This window comes from Psammomys obesus, unplaced genomic scaffold (assembly GCF_907164565.1).
Source record: "Psammomys obesus unplaced genomic scaffold, mPsaObe1.curated_primary_1811, whole genome shotgun sequence".
In the NCBI taxonomy this organism is placed as follows: Eukaryota; Metazoa; Chordata; class Mammalia; order Rodentia; family Muridae; genus Psammomys; species Psammomys obesus.
In genome coordinates, this window is record NW_026592548.1 from 15,292,936 (window position 1) to 15,310,728 (window position 17,793).

The following is a 17,793-nucleotide window of genomic DNA, read 5'->3' on the forward strand; positions in this document are numbered from 1 at the left end:
AGCTTACCAATCACCATGTTGATTTATGTAGATTTTGTATTTCTATTCTGAATAAATCATATGTTTTATTTTTATTTTTATTATTATTAAAAACATCAATCACTTAAACAGAATTTGTTTGAAATTTAATGGGTTTACTGTTAAGGAATAAACTCATAAAGTTTTTTTTTTTAAGTGTTCTAATCTTCAGTACAAATTTTGAGTTAATTTTAATCAATCAACTCTACAAAAAATCCTATAGCGATTTTTGACTGAGATTGTATTAAATGTAAACTGGTTTAGAAATAATTTAACGGTAATAAGTTTTCCTCTTCATGAATATTAAATCTCTGCCTATATGCTTCGTGTTTTTAGGGTTTACTTAGGTTATATTGTTCTCAAATTAGAAAAATCTACAAAATTTTACAAATACTCTGGTAAGACTTAATCCAAGGAGCTTGATTTTGTGGCTGAATATAATCAAAATTCTTTGGTGTTGGTAAAGAAACAAAGATTCTATTTTTGTATATTAATGTTTCATCTGACATAATGATGAAATCCTGCTAATTATAATTTACAGGCTATTTATTTTCTTATACAAATATTTGTATTTATATAAATATTAGCAGCATTAATCTGAGTAATATTAAGAAGAAAGGAAAAATGCCAATCTTATCTCATTTCTTTTGACGTTTCTCCAGTGAGTATAATAGCAAAAGTGTTGATACAAGTTTTAATAAATGTTTGTTTCATCTATTGGGGTGACTATAGACTTGTGTTCAATTTTGTAAAACACGTGACTCACATTTATAACATTTTAAAACGTTAAGCTTTTGGTACAGTATTGGTATGAGGGAAATCACAAGACTTTTAGGTGTACCAGTGCTTTTAAATGAAGTAAATTCAAATATCTGCACACTCACTGACAGGAGGCACACCCGCTGTCACCAACATGTCAGAAAGGCATCACTTGTTTATGGCAGCGCTTACAAAAAAGTGTTGGCACGGGTGATAAGCTCTTTAACTGAGGTGTTTCTTTGAAGATAAATTGCGTACTCATCTCTATTTTAAGAGCTTCCTTCTCTCATCATTTTCAAGTTAGTAATCTTGTCTCCCAGCTCATTAAGATACAGTAGCAATCAAATCAGGAGCTATTTTCCCAAACTTAACCTACAGCTGCTGTTTATTCACACATATCTTCTGCTGCTTTTCTCCAACAGAAAAGTAAGGGTCCGTTCCCTAGCTGAGGGCATGTCTCCTCGCTTGCCCACACATCTCCTTCTGAAAGTGTCCAGTCTGATTGTACCATCAATGTCTTCCCTGATGTGTCATTCCCAACTCCATTCAAATAGGTTTAAAGCTATTTGAGAGACTCTTCAAGCGTATGTGTTTTTCCTTTTTCTCTCTTTCTCCTTTCCTTCCTTCCTTCCTTCCTTCCTTCCTTCCTTCCTTCCTTCCTTCCTTCCTTCCTTTCTTCCCTCCTTCCTTCCTTCCTTCCTTCCCCCATTCATTTATTTCTGAAAATTTCCAGAACCATTTTGCTGGTTTATTCCACTTACAGCAAAACCTTTTGAATGTTGTGCTCACTCTTCTAATCACGGATCTAATCTCTCATCTCTCTTTGGTTGGGCTTTTGTTCCCACCACTGAAACTGACCTCTGGAGAATCAAATCCAATGCTTATTTTATTTGAAACATTTTTTTTTAAATTTAAAACTTCTTAAAGCCTTTGTTTTCATTGCAACATGCTTTCCTGGTTTTCTACTTACATTTTTAACTAATTAATTAATTTGCTTGTTCATTTTACATCCTGGTTGTAGGCACCTCTTTCTCTCCTCCCAGTCACAAAGTCCCTCCCCATCTCCTCTCCCCTTAAAAGGGGAGCCTCCTACGCAGACACCCCAGCTCATCTATTTACATGAGGACTGAGTTCATCCTCTCCTCTGTGGCCTGGTGAGGCAGTCCTGTCACCTTAAATGGGGATATCTCCTCCTCTATCCAGCGTTTTAATACTCTTTTATCTCCTTAGGTGATCTCATCCTACCCCATGTTGTTAAACACCACCTGGATGCTCTTGATTCCTAAATTATGGCTGCCCTGATCACACTATCTAATTACATCTCTTCTTGAATCTCTAACAAACAACTCAAACTTTATGTACTCAAGCCCAACTCTCCAATTCCCTCCTCCTACCCCTAAACTTGTTTTTTCCTGATCCTCCCATCTCCACTGTAATGGGCAATCGTATTAGAAATTTATTATTAAAACATTTCTCTTTGTGTACTTTAATAGCAGGACTTCACCCTTTTTTAAGTCTAAAGGGTTCATGTGCTTAAGGAGGGATTGTCTTGAGGCTTGCTCTATTCTCCTTTTCTTCATTTTAAACAATTTACAAGTTCAGTCTGGAGTACCAGCTCTCAAGCCTCTTCTGTACTTAAGAAGATACTGTCACTTTAAGGCTTTTTCTAGAAGGCGAAGGGATGTGACTATTACAGCGGAGTAAGCAGATTTCTAGTTCTTCTCCTCAAGGAGGAGAGAGAAGGGGTCTAGAAGAATGACCTGACTCCTGCAGAGTCTAAATTTAGTCTAATGTTCATCAAGCCTAGGATATCCTTTGACTCTGTCCCCCGACAGGGTTGGGGTTACAGCTTCTTAAAAGGATGCTGGGGATTCGAACTCAGGTCCCCATGCTTGTGCATCAAGTGTTCTTACCCAGGTTCTTACCCTTTCTATAGTTTATACATCTCATGCTGATACAGAAGGCATCTTGATTTTGTGTAGTGAAAGAGCAGGCCACGTTGAGATTCAGACTTGAGTATTCGAAGCTTTATGAGGGCAGTTACTTTGCTTTCAGAAGTGCTACATTACAGCCTGGCATGGTGGCACATGCCTTTAATCCAGCAGGCAGATATCTGTGAGTTCAAGGCCAGCCTAGTCTACAAAGTGAGTCCAGAACAGCTAAAGCTACACAGAGAAAATTTGTCTCCAAAAACAAAACAAAAAACAAACAAACAAAAAAAGAAGTGCTGTAACATCAATTTTCGTTTTTAACAAGTTTATTCAGGGTATAGGAATTACATACATTTAAAATATACAAAACTCTTTTTAATGGGGTCCATTACTATTTTTGTCACTTTCTATGGTTCTATTTTAATCTTTACCTAAGAAGTCTCCGCCTATTTTAAGGCTATGAAGATTCACACCCTCCCCCCCTTCAGCCCATTTTCCTCTAAGGCTTTTCTTTTTAAGAGTTTTGTTTTAAGTTTGAAGTTATATTTCTACAGTGTTATTTTTAAATAAAGTTTTAAATTATCATTTATCACAATGTATTCACTTTGTATCTCAGCTCTAGCCCTCTCCCTCATCTCCTCCCAATCCCACCCTCCCTCCCTCATGTCCTCACATGCCCCTCCCCTAGTTCACTGATAGGGGAGGTCCCCTCCCCTTCTATGTGACCCTAGCCTATCAGGTCTCATCTGGACTGGCTCCATTGTCTTCCTCTGTGACCTGGCAAGGCTGCATCCCCAGGGGGAGGTGTTCAAGAGCCAGCCACTAAGTTCATGCCATTCTCTAAGACTTTTACAGTTTGAGCTTTGGAACTTGCTGCGTTAGTCTGTATACTGAATTTTGTGCACACAGGTAGACTGATGCCCTCGCATACTTCTTTGAAAAGATCACTATTTCCCTAATGTACCTGTCTTGGTGGATCACACACATTCTCACCCAAGTGCATTTTGTTTGTTTATTTTAGTTTACCCCTTAATAGCTCCTGACATTAGACAATGTTAAATAAATGCGGAAATTGTGAAGTTATTCTCACCAAAAACTATATTTTTCTGCCTGAAGCTTTTCAATGTTCTCTCCTCCACTCTTTGAATCAAATCAGCATCCCTCACATGTTCTGCTAACCAGTCCCCCGTGTTCTGCTTCATGCCTATCCCTTCAAGTTTAAAACAAACAAACCCCTGAGTATTCATCGTGCTGTGGCTGCTTCCTGGTTCTAAAGGTGCGCAGCCGACCCACCTCCACACCATCACCTTTGCTAGTTCTTGGAATGACAGATTCTTTTTTAACACTGCAGATCTGAGCTTAGTCAATCATTATTCAAGAAGCTGTTAACCGCCCCAGCGGGCTATGTTTTCTATCTGTGATGGTTATTTTTAATTGTCAACTTGACATAATTTGGAATCATGTGGGAAGAATCAGTTGAAGAATTGTCTAGATCATGTTAACCTGTGGGCATGTCTAGATGTTATTGTCTTGTTTGACTTTAATTGATATGGGAAGGCCCAGCCCACAGTGAGTAGCATATCCACTAGGAAACACGACCCTGAACTGCATAATAATGAAGAAAGCTAGTTGAGCACACACACCACACACACATATACACAGACGCACACACATAGCAAGCAAGCAAGGACCCATGGGTTTAATCTCTCTGTGTTAAATGAGGATGTGAGCAAGTCCTGATTTCTCCTATGATGTAGCCGAAAATTATGAGCTAAGATAATCTCTTTCTCTCCTAAATTGCTTTTGGTTAGGGTGTTTTATTATAGCAACAGAAATGATGAGAACACCGTCCTTAACTAATCATTTTTCCTACCCTTAACTGTTGTTTTCATTCATGACACCATATATATTTCTACACTTCACATTTTTTGCTATTAGTTTATTTACACATTGCATTACTCTCATCTAATGACTACAGTATGTGAGCATGGACTTCACTATATGCCCAGTTCTTAGCAGAATCATAGAACCACAGGAAGTACCAGAAACTGCTGGACATTTGTTTTATAGAATCGTGCTCTGAACGACTGAAGAAAGCTTTAGAATGCTAAATAAAAGTGAATGCTGCTTTTTAAAGATTTCTTTCTTTCTTCTTCTTATTATTATCATTTATTACAATTTATTTGCTTTGTATTCTGGCTGTGGCCCCCTCCTTTGTCTCCCCCAACCCCACCCTCCCTCTCTCTTCTTCCCCTCTGCCCCTCCCCTAGTCCACTGATAGCAGCGGACCTCCTCCCCATCTATCTGACCCTAGCCTGTCAGGTCTCATCAGGACTGGTTGCATTGTGATACCCCAACCAGGACAATGCATGGAGAGGACCTAAAACCTGTGCTCAGATGTAGTCCATAGACTCAGTCTCCAAGTGGGGTACCAGGTAAGGGGAGCAGGGGCTGTCTCTGGCATGAACTCAGTGGCAGGGGGGTGCAGCCTTGCCAGTCTAAAGATTTCATTTTCAATTACAGTTAGGTGTATGTGTTTATACATAGGGATATGCACTGTGAGCACAGCAGCCTGCTGGAGTCCAAGATGTCAGATCCCTTGGAGCAGGAGTTGCAAGTAAGCTGTCTGACATGGGGACTGAACTTAAGTCCCTGCAAGAGCAGCTCTGCTCCTAACTGGGAAGGCAGCCCTCCTGCCCCAATAAATACCGTTTTAATGCCACAGAGCCACAGCCTTCTCTTCAAAGGAAATCTGCACAGAAGCCTCAGGTTCAGCAGACATCGCAGATCTTTTCTGGTGGAAGTAGAACTACCAGGAACAGTGCCGTGTTAAGTCAACAGGCACGCTGGGAATGTCTGCAGAAGCTTCACTCGGTGCTTCATTCTATGCAGCGAATGTATGAAGTGTAGCATCAGAGACTGGCTTGCCCAGCGATGCAGCTCTTCAGTGGGGTAGCAGAGGTTTCAAAACAGTGGGCAGGGCAGGATTTGTGTATCAGTGATGCTTACGGTGAAACAAAACCTTAACCTCACACAGTCACAAAAAATACTCAGGTGACAAGATATATATACATATATTTGTACATATATATACATATATTTATCCCTGAATGTCATGTAACTCCACCAACTCCAAATTTCTAATCAATTTATTTTCTAGGGTTTCCAAGGAAATTCTCATTCTAACTTAAGCAGATCAAAAAGGCATATTTCGGGAAGTCTAACTGAATTTTCCACTAAAGGAATAGAATAAAATAATCTCATTTTAATATGCTCTAACTCCGGAGTTCATAGCTCCACGTGTGTTTAGAGATGAGATTCCATTGTGGTAGAATCTTCAGATGTGCATAACTGACCGTAAGTGAGACAGATGTTTCTTTTCTAGTAAAGATATGCATTCAGGCGATTGAACATTTTAGAATAGAATTCATGCAGAAAAATGTGCATAATTTCTCTCTTGTTTTGACAAGCATCGGCTTGGATTTTGAATTTGTCAATTGATGTTTTCCTCAACACAGATCTCATTCTCAGTCTTCCAAGATCAGCTTCTTTTGAAAAAAATTTTTTTTCTCACCCTTTTTCTTGTTTATTTTGTAAAAATGGAGGTAGCATCTTTGTGACATTGCCCAAGGAACAATTTTAAAAGCACAAACTAAAACCAACATCAGGCTGCCTGATTAAGCAATACTTCCTTGGATCATAAAATTCTTTGAAAAAAATATGCCATGGTATTTTTATTGAGTTTATAAGCTGAAAGGCATTTAAAATTCCAAAGAGAACAACAAAAAAGAGTAAAAAAGAAACACACATGTGTTGTTGCTAAAAAAAAAAAAAAAAAAAAAAAAAAGTAACAAAGATGCGTACTGGGCAGGATTGTTCCTGGGAGACGTTAGGAAGCAGATGGAATCTGTGTTTATCATTTTCCATGCTCGGTTTGGAGCCCCAGCTCCATCTCTGCTCTCCCCATCACCAGCTGTCGTATGGCACCATCCTTGGAGTCTCTGAGGATGCTGTGCTATGTTCACTTAGATTGTTCTTTTCCTTTGTTTTACGGTCAAGATAGTTATTTTAGGAGTCCAAGCTGAAACATAAATTACTAGCTACAAATGCTCACGCACACACACACACACACACACACACATATACACACACACACTCACCTGGGCATGCTAGACATCTGTTTTACCCCTGGGCAATATTCACAGCCCTGAAGTCAAGAATTATCAGCTGGATCTTGAGGTAGCACTATTCCTAATTGCCCGAGAAAGTGACAGATTGATTTCCAAAGTGATTGTACAAATTTACATTCCCACCAGCAGGGGAGGAGGGTTCCCCTTTCTCCACAACCTCTCCAGCATGTGTTGTCACTCGAGTTTTTGCTCTTAGCCATTCTGATGGATGCAAGGTGAAATCTCAGGGTTGTTTTGATTTGTACCTTCCTGAAGACTAAGGACCTTGAGCATTTCTTTAAGTGTTTCTCTGCCATTCAATATTCCTCTATTGATAATCCTCTGTTTAGCACTGTACCTCATTTTTTAAATTTCATTATTTGGTTTGTTGCTGTTTAACTTCTTAAGTTCTTTATATATTCTGGATATTAGCCCTCTGTCAGGTGTAGGGTTGGTGAAGATCCTTTCCCAGTCTGTTGGCTGTTGTTTTGTCTGATGACAGTGTCCTTTGCTTTACAGAAGCTTTTCAGTTTCATGAGGTCCCATGTATTGATTGTTGATCTTAGAGCCTGTGCTGTTGGTGTTCTGTTCAGGAAATTGTGTCCTGTGCCAATGAGTTCAAGGCTCTTCCCCACTTTTTCTTCTAACAGATTTAGTGTGTCTGGTTTTTTGTTGAGGTCTTTGATCCACTTGGACCCTGGGTAGGATGATCAATCCCCATTCATAAAGGCAAACAGTATAAACATCGGAAGAGGGATAAAACCGGGAACAGGACCACAGAGGACTCCTGAAAGGCTCTACTCATCAGGGTATCGAAGTAGATGCTGAGGCTCATAGCTAAACTTTGGGCAGAGTGCAGGGAATCTTATGAAAGAAGGTAGAGACATAAAGATTTGCAAAGGACAGGATCTCCACAAGGAGAGAACCAGAACCAAAAATCTGGCACAGAGGTCTTTTCTAAGACTGATACTCCAACCAAGGACCATGCATGGAGATAACCTAGAGCCCCTGCACAGACGTAGCCCATGGCAGCTCAGTGTCCAAGTGGGTTCCCTAGTAAGGGGGACAGGGCCTGTCTCTGACATGAACTCAGTGGCTGGCTCTTTGATCACTTTCCCCTGAGGGGGGGACAGCCTTACCAGGCCACAGAGGAAAACAATGCATTCAGTCCTAATAAGACCTGATAGGCTAGGGTCAGATAGAAGGAGAGGAGGACCTCCCTTATCAGTGGATTTGGGGAGGGGCATGAGAGGAGAAGAGGGAGGGATGGTGGGATTTGGAAGGGATAAAGGAGGGGGCTACAGCTGGGATACAAAGTGAGTAAATTATAACAAATAAATAAATAAATAAATAAATAAATAATTAAATAATTAAATAATTAAATAAGTAAATAGATAAATAAATAAAAGGATTATCAGAAATCACAACTTCTTGGCACTGGCCACTTTTCTTCCTTACAAATCTATTTCCCTGATGTTAATGGAAAAATAATTCTCTAAAATTAATAAAAAATCTATCAAGAACCCCAGGAAGGTAAAATCTAGGACCCGAAGTATTTCACTGAGGTTTAGGGGATGCTAATGTCATAGGATAAAGGAATTGTTGTCAGCTCTGGCACCTGTTACAATGTTGTGAGTCTGAATTTTTTTCCTAGTGAAATGTGGAATAATACCACACATAGATTCGTAGGAGAATCTTTAAGGTATTGTGTTTGCTGTGTTGAGATGTCAGGGGAGTGGATAAATTGGCAATCTCCCATGATGGCAAAAGTGGAGGAGCCAGTCTCTACGTGCTAATGTTCAAACACAGTGATGTCTTTGCTTTAGCCACATCCTTTGCTCTATGTTTAATTAGCTAATTAATTTCTGTGTATAAGTGTCGTGCCTGCTCATGTGTGTGCATCATGTGCATGCCTGATGCCTGCAGAGGTCAGGAGAGAACACCGGACTCCCTGGAGTTGGGTTGAGAAGGTGGTTGCTAGCCTCCATGTGGGTGCTGGGAACCAAGCCCAGGTCCTCTGAGAACAGCAGGAGCTGTTAACTGCTGAGCCATCTCCCCAGCCCCCTTCCCCTCATTCTTTAAATGCCAATTTGAAATATGCTGGTTCAATCACCTATTATTTGGGGAGAATATATGTCATATTATAGTAATTGTGTTATAGCTGTTTTCATTGTAGCTAAAGGAATTGCTGTAGTGCATAACTGTGAGTGATGAGACAGCCAGTGAGAGCTTTTGACTCGCCTTTCAACATAGTCTGGGTGAGGCAAACTCAGCTGAGCTGACTAGGGCAGGGCTACCCCATCAACAAGACATCATTGATTTGGAGGCCAGAAGCCAATGAAGAGACACACGATAAAAATACATAACGATCACCAACTTTATGAATCACCGCTCTCTTCCCAGCCAGCCTGCCTGCCTGGTGAATTCATCCAGGGCTAGTCCCTCAGACTTCTGTATTTCTGTGGAAATACAGAAGCCCAAAAGAAAGTGGAAAATAAGAGAATGGAAGAAAGAGATGCATTGTTTAACATTAATCTCCCAGGAAGAAGACTTCCACAGCTTAAAGTCAACTCTGATTCTTTAAAAGGCTGGAGATTGCCAGAGCACAGAGGAGAGAGACATCTTTTCTTTCTTCTTTCTTTCTTTCTTTCTTTCTTTTCTTTCTTTCTTTCTTTCTTTCTTTCTTTCTTTCTTTCTTTCTTTCTTTCTTTCTTTCTTTCCTTTCTTTCTTTCTTTCTTTCTTTCTTTCTTTCTTTCTTTCTTTCTTTTTTTTTTGTCATTGTTTAGTAGAATCATAAGGATTCATCTACCAAGGAAGAAACAATCTCTAAAGTCAAGACAACTTAGAGAAATAAAAATAGAATAATCCCCCATGCTTAAAAGTATCAGAGCAGAGTAACAGTTAAAACTACAAACAACCACCCCAAAGACTAGAACTCCGTATGTGGAAGAGTGTCACAAGCACCCTAATAGTTTAAATGGAGACAAGCTGCTCTCATTTATCCACATCTTACATTTGCCTCAAGGTGAGAAAATTATCTCGCTACAACATTTTGCATTTCCTTTAAAGCAATGTAATTCAGTAGCAGGAACTGGTAGTGTATCATGCTTGCAAAGAATCTTAATCCAGGGCCAGGATGTAATTCTATAACAAGAACGCGAGCTCTATGAACAAAGATGCAGAATATTTACACAAAGTCTGAGACAACAGACTTTCCCCAGCAAAAATTCAGCTGTTGATGAAAAAGTGTCTTTTCCTCCACCTTTGCATCTGAGGATGACTCACAGTTTTGTCACTCAACAGATAGTTCAACATCTCCAGTCACCGTGTAGATACAAAAGGAGGTCAAAGTGTGCAAGTGTGTTTCCATGTGTGTGGTGTACATGCATGTGTGTGTGCTGTGAATGCTTGTGTGGTGTGTGTGTGTGCTGTGAATGCTTGTGTGTGTGATGTGCATGCATGTGCGTGTGATGAGTGCATGCACGTGTGTGTGTGTGTGTGTGTGTGTGTGTGTGTGTGTTTACCTGTTTGTACAGCACTGAGTTAAGTGAACCAGCAGTACTTACTGGAAGACCCATTGGACCTGGTGTACCCAAGGGCCCTGCTGTTCCTGGTAAGCCCATCTCTCCTTTTTCTCCATCTTCTCCAGGAAGTCCTCTTCCTCCAGGAGCCCCCTGCAACCCAAAGAAAGGTGTTTATTTTTAAGAACATGGTGAAATAATGTTATGTAACAAGTACTTCTTTTTATTTGACACACAAAGTAATTAAGCCTGATATTTTAGATATTTCATTTAAAATTACAGTGTAGGGCTGGGCCTACACTTGTGTTTGCTCATGTTTGTCTAGCGCATATGATGTGATACCTTGGCGTTGATATATGGCAATGAATAAACCCTATAATATCAGGACTTGGGAGTTAGAGGTTGATATATGGCAATGAATATATCCTATAATATCAGGATTTGGGAGGTTTAAGCCATTCTCAGGATAAATTATGAGTTTGAAGCCAGCCTAGGATGCATGAGACATTTTCTCAAAAATACATACATACATACATACATACATACATACATACATACATACATACATATATGTAGTTTACCTTTAATCCATCTTTTCCTTGGAGACCTTCTTCTCCAGGAGCTCCTGGTTCACCCTATTTTATTTGGTGCAGACAAAATAAGATTAAGTTTTTAGTTATCTCACTGATCTTATTTTACATTTTATCCCTAGTAAGTGTAAGAAGTAGCTAGTTTGTAGCCATCCATTTTTACTTCAACCTTATCTCTAAAGAGGACTTGACAGTGTAATAAATATGGTTTAATTTGCCTGGAAGACCTCTGCCAAATTTACAGCACTCAGTGTTGTAAATTCAAATACGATGTGCTTCTAGAATGCTAATAAATTTTCGATAATTAAAGGTAATCTGGAGCCTGGAGGTTACTATTACTAGAACATGCTTCTGAGATCAAGAAATGTAAACACCGCCACCATAAGAAATGCAGCTCCTTGCTATAATGAACTTACATGGGTTAATGTAACAAAACTCATGATTATGTTACCAGACTTTTAGTTTCTGAACTTTCTTTCTTCAGAGGTAAAGATTATGGCCAATGCACACCAATAAGCTGCCTCTTAGATATGAAACTTGCAAAAAACATAGAGCATAGCTTATGAAGGTTTAAGACAGTGTTATTCTTTATAAGTAAGTTAAAGTAAATTAGTTAGTACTGATTAATAGTACTCTCATTTATAACCCTGTATGAAGTTGATCTGTAATCTCTACCCCCTAAAAGAAAAATGTATAGCAACAAACAAGGTGAGAAAAATAAATCCCCCTACTTCATTCTTTTTCGTGAAAACTTATCTTGAACATTGTTATTTCAGAAAAAAAATCAACTTACTATGGCTTAAGGCCTGTCTGTACTATTGTAACTTTTCTAAGCTACCAAATTACAACTCCTCATAAAAATTTCCTTGCATTTCACTAGATTCACATGGTCCTGAGCTGGTTCTTAAACACAAGTTACATTTTAATCTTTCATCTGTCTGTTAGGTTAGAAAACGTCCTGAGTTTTGGTCAGTGATTTGTGAATCTCTTCTTCCTGTTTTTCTAAATGACGACCACGTGATCAAGCTCTTTCCACAAGGCTCATTAGAGCACACCTGGTTTTGAGAAAAGTCACTCAGGATTCCAAACGCCAAACTTAGAACATAAAGAGAGTTTAATGTGTAGTTTGCAAAGTCATGGAACATTTTGTAGTGCATCTGAAAGGCTTATTGCACTACTTTTTGGTGTGATTAGGGCGGTTAAGTTTGAGTGCCCCCAAACAAGTGGGTCAAAGAGCATTAAGCTTGATATTGTAGGTACTCACGCGTGACCCTGGCTCCCCAACTGTTCCAGCACTTCCAGCAGGTCCAACATCTCCCTGAAGAGACAAAGGCAAGACTAAGCTTTTCTGACTCAAGATACCCTTCTAATTATGGGTGCAGATGATGAGAGATAGCACCCTGAATACTTTGAGCTCTTCTGATGGCCTTAAAGATAGTGCTTGTCAGCAGACATGGCTTTAATTTCAGCACATTGACACAGACTTCTGCTCTATATAGTGAGTTCCAGTACAGCAAGAGCTACACAGGGAAACACTTGTCTCAACATTGCTCCCCTCCAAAAAAAAAAAAAAGATGGTGTTTGTCAAACTGTGAAAAGTATGGGTTTTAAGTTAAAGAAATTCCCTCTCTCTTACACTTTAGAATAGTTACCTTAGCTCCTGGTTCACCTTGCAGGCCAGATTCTCCCTCAGTGCCTGGAGGTCCCTAAAGAGAAAGATTTGACATATTACAAAAGCTGTACCAACCCGGAGGTAGTCTGAGTTTCAGCTCAGAGGTGAGTCTGTGTGCAGAAGAGGGTCTTGGCTGCCTCTGCACAAACTTCAAAGCAGGAGACAGATACTTTCTTGGAATCTTTAACAATTCAAACATCAAAAAAAGCTTCATTTGAAACCAGAACAATTAAGACCATTTCCCTCCAATCTTTCATCATTGCAACTGTAGAGAATATAAGCTAATCTACTTCCTACAGCTTCAGGTTTCCTATCCTCAGGTTCAAGGCTGTTTCCCCACCTGTGGTCTTCACATCTCTTCTTCTTGTGCTCACTGAAACCAGCTTCTCTAAGACCAATTATTTTTCATATTTTTAAAATAAAACGTACTACATAAATTAATGATGATGTTGCCTCACAAAAAAGTGGGTGTACGGAATATTTTTCCAGTCTCCTTTCATGGTGAGTCTAGTTTTGTTAGGTGAGCTTTGATTATTTTGACATTGGAAACACAGTTTCTTGCAATCTTGGGCTCTTTCAAGGTCTGGAGCTTCAGCAGCCACTGTAGTATTCTTTTCATCTCCCAGAGTATAAGTCATGTTTTTTGCATCCTCTGTGTGCCTCCGTCTTCTCTATTCACTCTGCCCTCCCATTCCTATCAGCTTGCTGAGTTTTGTGTATATGTTGATCAGATTCACGCCGTCTCTCCCATGTCTTCCCCAATTCACATCACCCTACCTACCCAACTTTATGTCGTTAAAAAGATCTTCCAAGACAAATTAGTTCAACCCAAATATTTTTGGATTTGTTGTCTTCTACAGGAAAGTGGTCAGTTTACCAAGGGCTATAATCTCCGAGAAAACTCACTTTCCCCCTGCAGCTAACAACTTCCAACAGTTCTATAGCTTGGAGTGGAACTGTATGTGTTCTTTTATCCCCACTACCATTTTCCCTCTACTCTATTTTTATTTCTTTTCAGAAATTCTTCTATACTTACAATGCACAGATGACACTCTTTTTTAAAAAATAATTACTAGAATTTAAAATAATATTTGCATTATTTAATCATATTTTAAGTGAAGGAAGATCAGTTTTTTCTTTTTTCATAAAGTTGCTGCAGTACACATTCACCGTTTTTCAAAGTAAAGTAAAATAAAATGTACATACACGGTAGAAGAGATGGGCACATAATGGAAAGTCCAGTTCCACTGCCTAGAGGAAATTAGGTTTCCGTGCTTTGGCTCCTAGGTGTTTACTTCCATGGCTGAGAATATGGAGGCAGAGTGCCTGTGTTTGGACCTGAGACTGACATTATTACTAGCGAGTGCTCTTTGGTAGTTCCATGCCTCAGTTTCTTCCTCTGTAAAATGGGGGAAGTAACTATGTGCAGAGGCCGCAGAGCATGGAAGTGCTGCTGGTCTCATTAAGCTTGCTTCATTGGTCCAGCGTCCTCAGTCAGTTTGCGCCAGAGTGAGGCACATCTGGTCTTTTACTTGCTAACAGGCACTCTCTTTTCTCTGATGTCCAACCACTGTTGAAACCCCTTATGTTCCTCAGAACACCAACTCAACCCTTCACATTCTTATCACAACAGAATCTCACCTATTCTCTTAAAAACTTCAAGCCGCAAGGTGTGAGTTCCCTGTGCTTTCTTCAGGCTCAGGATGTGGCAAAGTCCTGGTCATAAGCTTTATCTCTAGGTCAGATCTTAGTCAGCTCTGTTATTTGTAAGCTATTTGCCTTGGGTGGATGAGCAGAGGAGTTTGCCTCACCAAGATGAAAGTGCTATGTTGAAAGGCAAGTAAAAACACCACAATGCAGAGCTCACTGGCTGTCTCGTCACTCACAGTTATCCACTACTGCAATTTCTTCAGCGACAATGAAAACAGCTTTAACACAATTAACGCAATTAACGTAACATGACATATATTCTCCCCAGATAATCGGTGATTGCACCGCTACATTTCAGACTGGCCTTTAAAGAATGAGGGGAAGGGGCTGGGGAGATGGCGCAGCAGTTAACAGCTCTTGCTGTTCTCACAGAGAACCTGGGCTTGCTTCACACACTTCCAGACTCAGGAAGACGTGCTGTTACTTCTGTTTCATAACCTGGAAATGTCAGAATGATTTGACTTCTCTTTCTGCTTTGCTTTCCAAATTCCACCTATGGAGGGGCTGCAGAATTCATATAACAAGTATCTGTATGCATACATCAATCATTTCAACTTACTAGCTTCCTACACTCCTTCACTCTCTCTTCCTCTCTTCTTCCTTTCTTCCTGTATTTCTTTCTTCGTTTCCTTCCTTCTTTCTTTCTTTCTTTCTTTCTTTCAGACAGGGTCTCACACCACAGCTCAGCTCACTTTATCACAGGCTAGCCTTGAACTCAGAATGATCCTCATGCCTTCTTGAGTGCTAGGATTGGAGGCCTGTGCCATCATAAGCATTTTAAATATCCTTTTAATAAACAGACCTGCCCTTACTTATTTTTGCTGAAAAACATTTCTCATTCAGCTGCTGGAGTTATTTTTTCAAAACTTGAATGTATCTGGCCTCATCACTGTCTTGTTTATATAATGACTTATAATTGCCCAAGATAAAAAGCTCAAGCTTTTTAATAGATACATGAGGCTTTTCATGGTTTTCCTCTAACCAGTTTCTATTCTTTTTTGAAAGTAAGCACCAAATATACCACACAGCTCCATAGTCTAAGAATCTTCCTAATAAACAACCTTGAAACCTGCCACAGAGGGCCTCTGAAAGCTTCTGCAGTATAGACTGTCAAAGCAGATGCTGAGCCTGATGGCCAACTGATGGGCAGAGTGAATGGAATTTTATGTAAGAAGTGGGAAATAGTAAGAGCTGGAGGGAACGGGAACTCCACAAGCAGAGCAACAGAACAAGATAATTTGAACACAGGGAACTTCCCAGAGACTCATACTCCAACCAAGGACTATTTGTGGAGATGACCTGGAACCCCTGCACAGGTGTAGCCCATGGCAGTTCAGTGTCCAAGTGGGTTCCATAGTAATGGGAAGAGGGACTGCCTCTGACATAATCTGATTGGCCTGCTCGTTGATCACTTCCCCCTGAGGGGGGAGCAGCCTTACCAGGCCACAGTAGAGGACAATGCAGCCACTTTTGATGAGAACTGATAGACTAAGATCAGAAAGAAGGAGAGGAGGACCTCCCCTATCAGTGGACTTGGGGAGTGGCATGCATGCAGAAAGGGGAAGGAGGGTGGGATCGGCAGGGGAGGAGGGAGGGGCTTATGGGGGGATACAAAATGAATAAAGTGTAATTAATAAAAAAAAATAAAAGATTTTAAAAAAAAAAGAATCTTCCTAATACTGTCTACCTTCCTGGGATTCTCTTATGTGTAGTGTTCTTTCTCATATCACTAAAGCTTCATTCTTCTCCTTCAATCTCATTTTCTATGTTTTCATATACATGTCTCATTTTTCTCCTTCCCCAGGCAGGGTGAAGCAGAAATTGCTTTGTTCCTCTATTTCCCTGTGAAAATCTCCATTACTGAGTCTAACCCATTGCAAATAATGATTGTCGATGTTGACTATACTCTAAAATCGATTATTAGTTTGTTAAAGGAGTCAGTGTCCTTATCATGCATCCCCTGCTAGGTGTACAGTAAGAGGCACAGCATATCCAAGAAAGGGGAGCTAGGTCAATAAGCCTAGAAGCAGAATAAAACTTTTATGAAGAATAATTTATAAAGAATGGGTCTGTAGAAGTAGACCATATAGAAATTATTGGGTTAAGAAATAGGTTCATTTAGGTATGTGATTTTTTTTATTTGCACATTTTTAAAGTAATAAAGTTTATAAAAATTTACAAAAGAAATGGATATTTATTGTAAAGGTTATGCAGTTCTTAAAGAATCTTGAGAATGATGTAAGAAATATAAACTGGCAATGAGTAGCTGAGGGCCTGAGGGAAGGTGGAGGAGAAATGGCATAAAGGTGGAAGGTTAGCCCTTTGCAGGATAGCTGAAGAAGGAAGGATAGATTTAAGGCAGCGAGGGCTTATTTAAGAGGAAAGATGAGTGTGAAGTCGGAGGAGTAGCTTAGGGTGACTCTCAGGCTGGGCTCCTTGGGCATCATGGGACCTTTCAATGAGATGTTCATGAAAACAGAAGATCAGGAAAGTGGTGGGCTTTGTGTAGAGAAAAAACGGAGTGCACATATTTTGCACATGAGATGTTTGTGGGCTACCTAGATGGATACATAAAAGCCAACAAGATGACAATAAGTGGTTTAAGAAGAGAGGAGTGAGTTACAGCTTTTATTGGGACATTGATATTCAGTTACCAAAGCCAAGGAGGTTGAAGAGCAGTATTGTATGAGTCTAAGAAAGGCTAATGAGGAGAGAGAGAGATAGAAAGAGAGAGAGAGAGAGAGAGAGAGAGAGAGAGAGAACTAGGGGGAATGTATGGTTTTACTACTAAAGAAAGAGAAATAAAGTAATTGGACTTCATAATTATAACACATGAGGTTTATTATTCTGAATGATTTAGTAAATAGTGTGACCTCAAAACTTCCCATTCCCTGAATGATGTCACCTCTTAGAATGAAGAGCTATCCAATCAATTATAATCAGTGAAGGGAAGTCTTTATTCACTTTTTGTTTAATCATTTCAGTGAACTAATTCTTAAAGGAGAACTTTGTATATATGAACTTATCTGCACACATTGATTATTTCTGTCTTTTATAGAGTTTTAGGTTTTATTTTCTAAATATAAAGTAAAATTCTATAAAATGATTCTCCATGACATATACTGAACTATTTAGTTCGCCTTGTTTTATAAGACATACTGAGTCAAAGTTAGAATGAACCACAAAATGTTACCTCCACACCCATCTCTCCAGGAAGTCCAGCATTACCAGGCAGTCCTCGTGGCCCCTATGTTTAAATAAGTTGAAGATATGAGAATCAAACTTTACTCTTTTAATAAACAATACAACTCCATTTAATTTTAATAAACAGTATTTGGCATCTTACTTTATTCTCTATGTAAATAAAAATTTAACTTTCATAGATTTAGATTTATCTGCGTTGTTTCATGAATGATATTAAA

The 17,793-nt window shown here is 39.4% G+C and overlaps 1 protein-coding gene across 1 annotated transcript in view; it reads right to left on the reverse strand.

The window, feature by feature from the left end:
* The window catches only part of Col24a1 (collagen type XXIV alpha 1 chain), a 247,837-nt gene that overhangs the window by 72,579 nt on the left and 157,465 nt on the right, over window positions 1–17,793 (reverse strand). The window contains exons 33-37 of the mRNA XM_055614315.1: window positions 17,565–17,618; window positions 12,642–12,695; window positions 12,254–12,307; window positions 10,981–11,034; window positions 10,445–10,552 (exon numbers count right to left, since the gene is read on the reverse strand). Coding sequence (XP_055470290.1) covers window positions 10,445–10,552; window positions 10,981–11,034; window positions 12,254–12,307; window positions 12,642–12,695; window positions 17,565–17,618 — 324 coding nt within the window. The remainder of the gene's footprint in view (window positions 1–10,444; window positions 10,553–10,980; window positions 11,035–12,253; window positions 12,308–12,641; window positions 12,696–17,564; window positions 17,619–17,793) is intronic.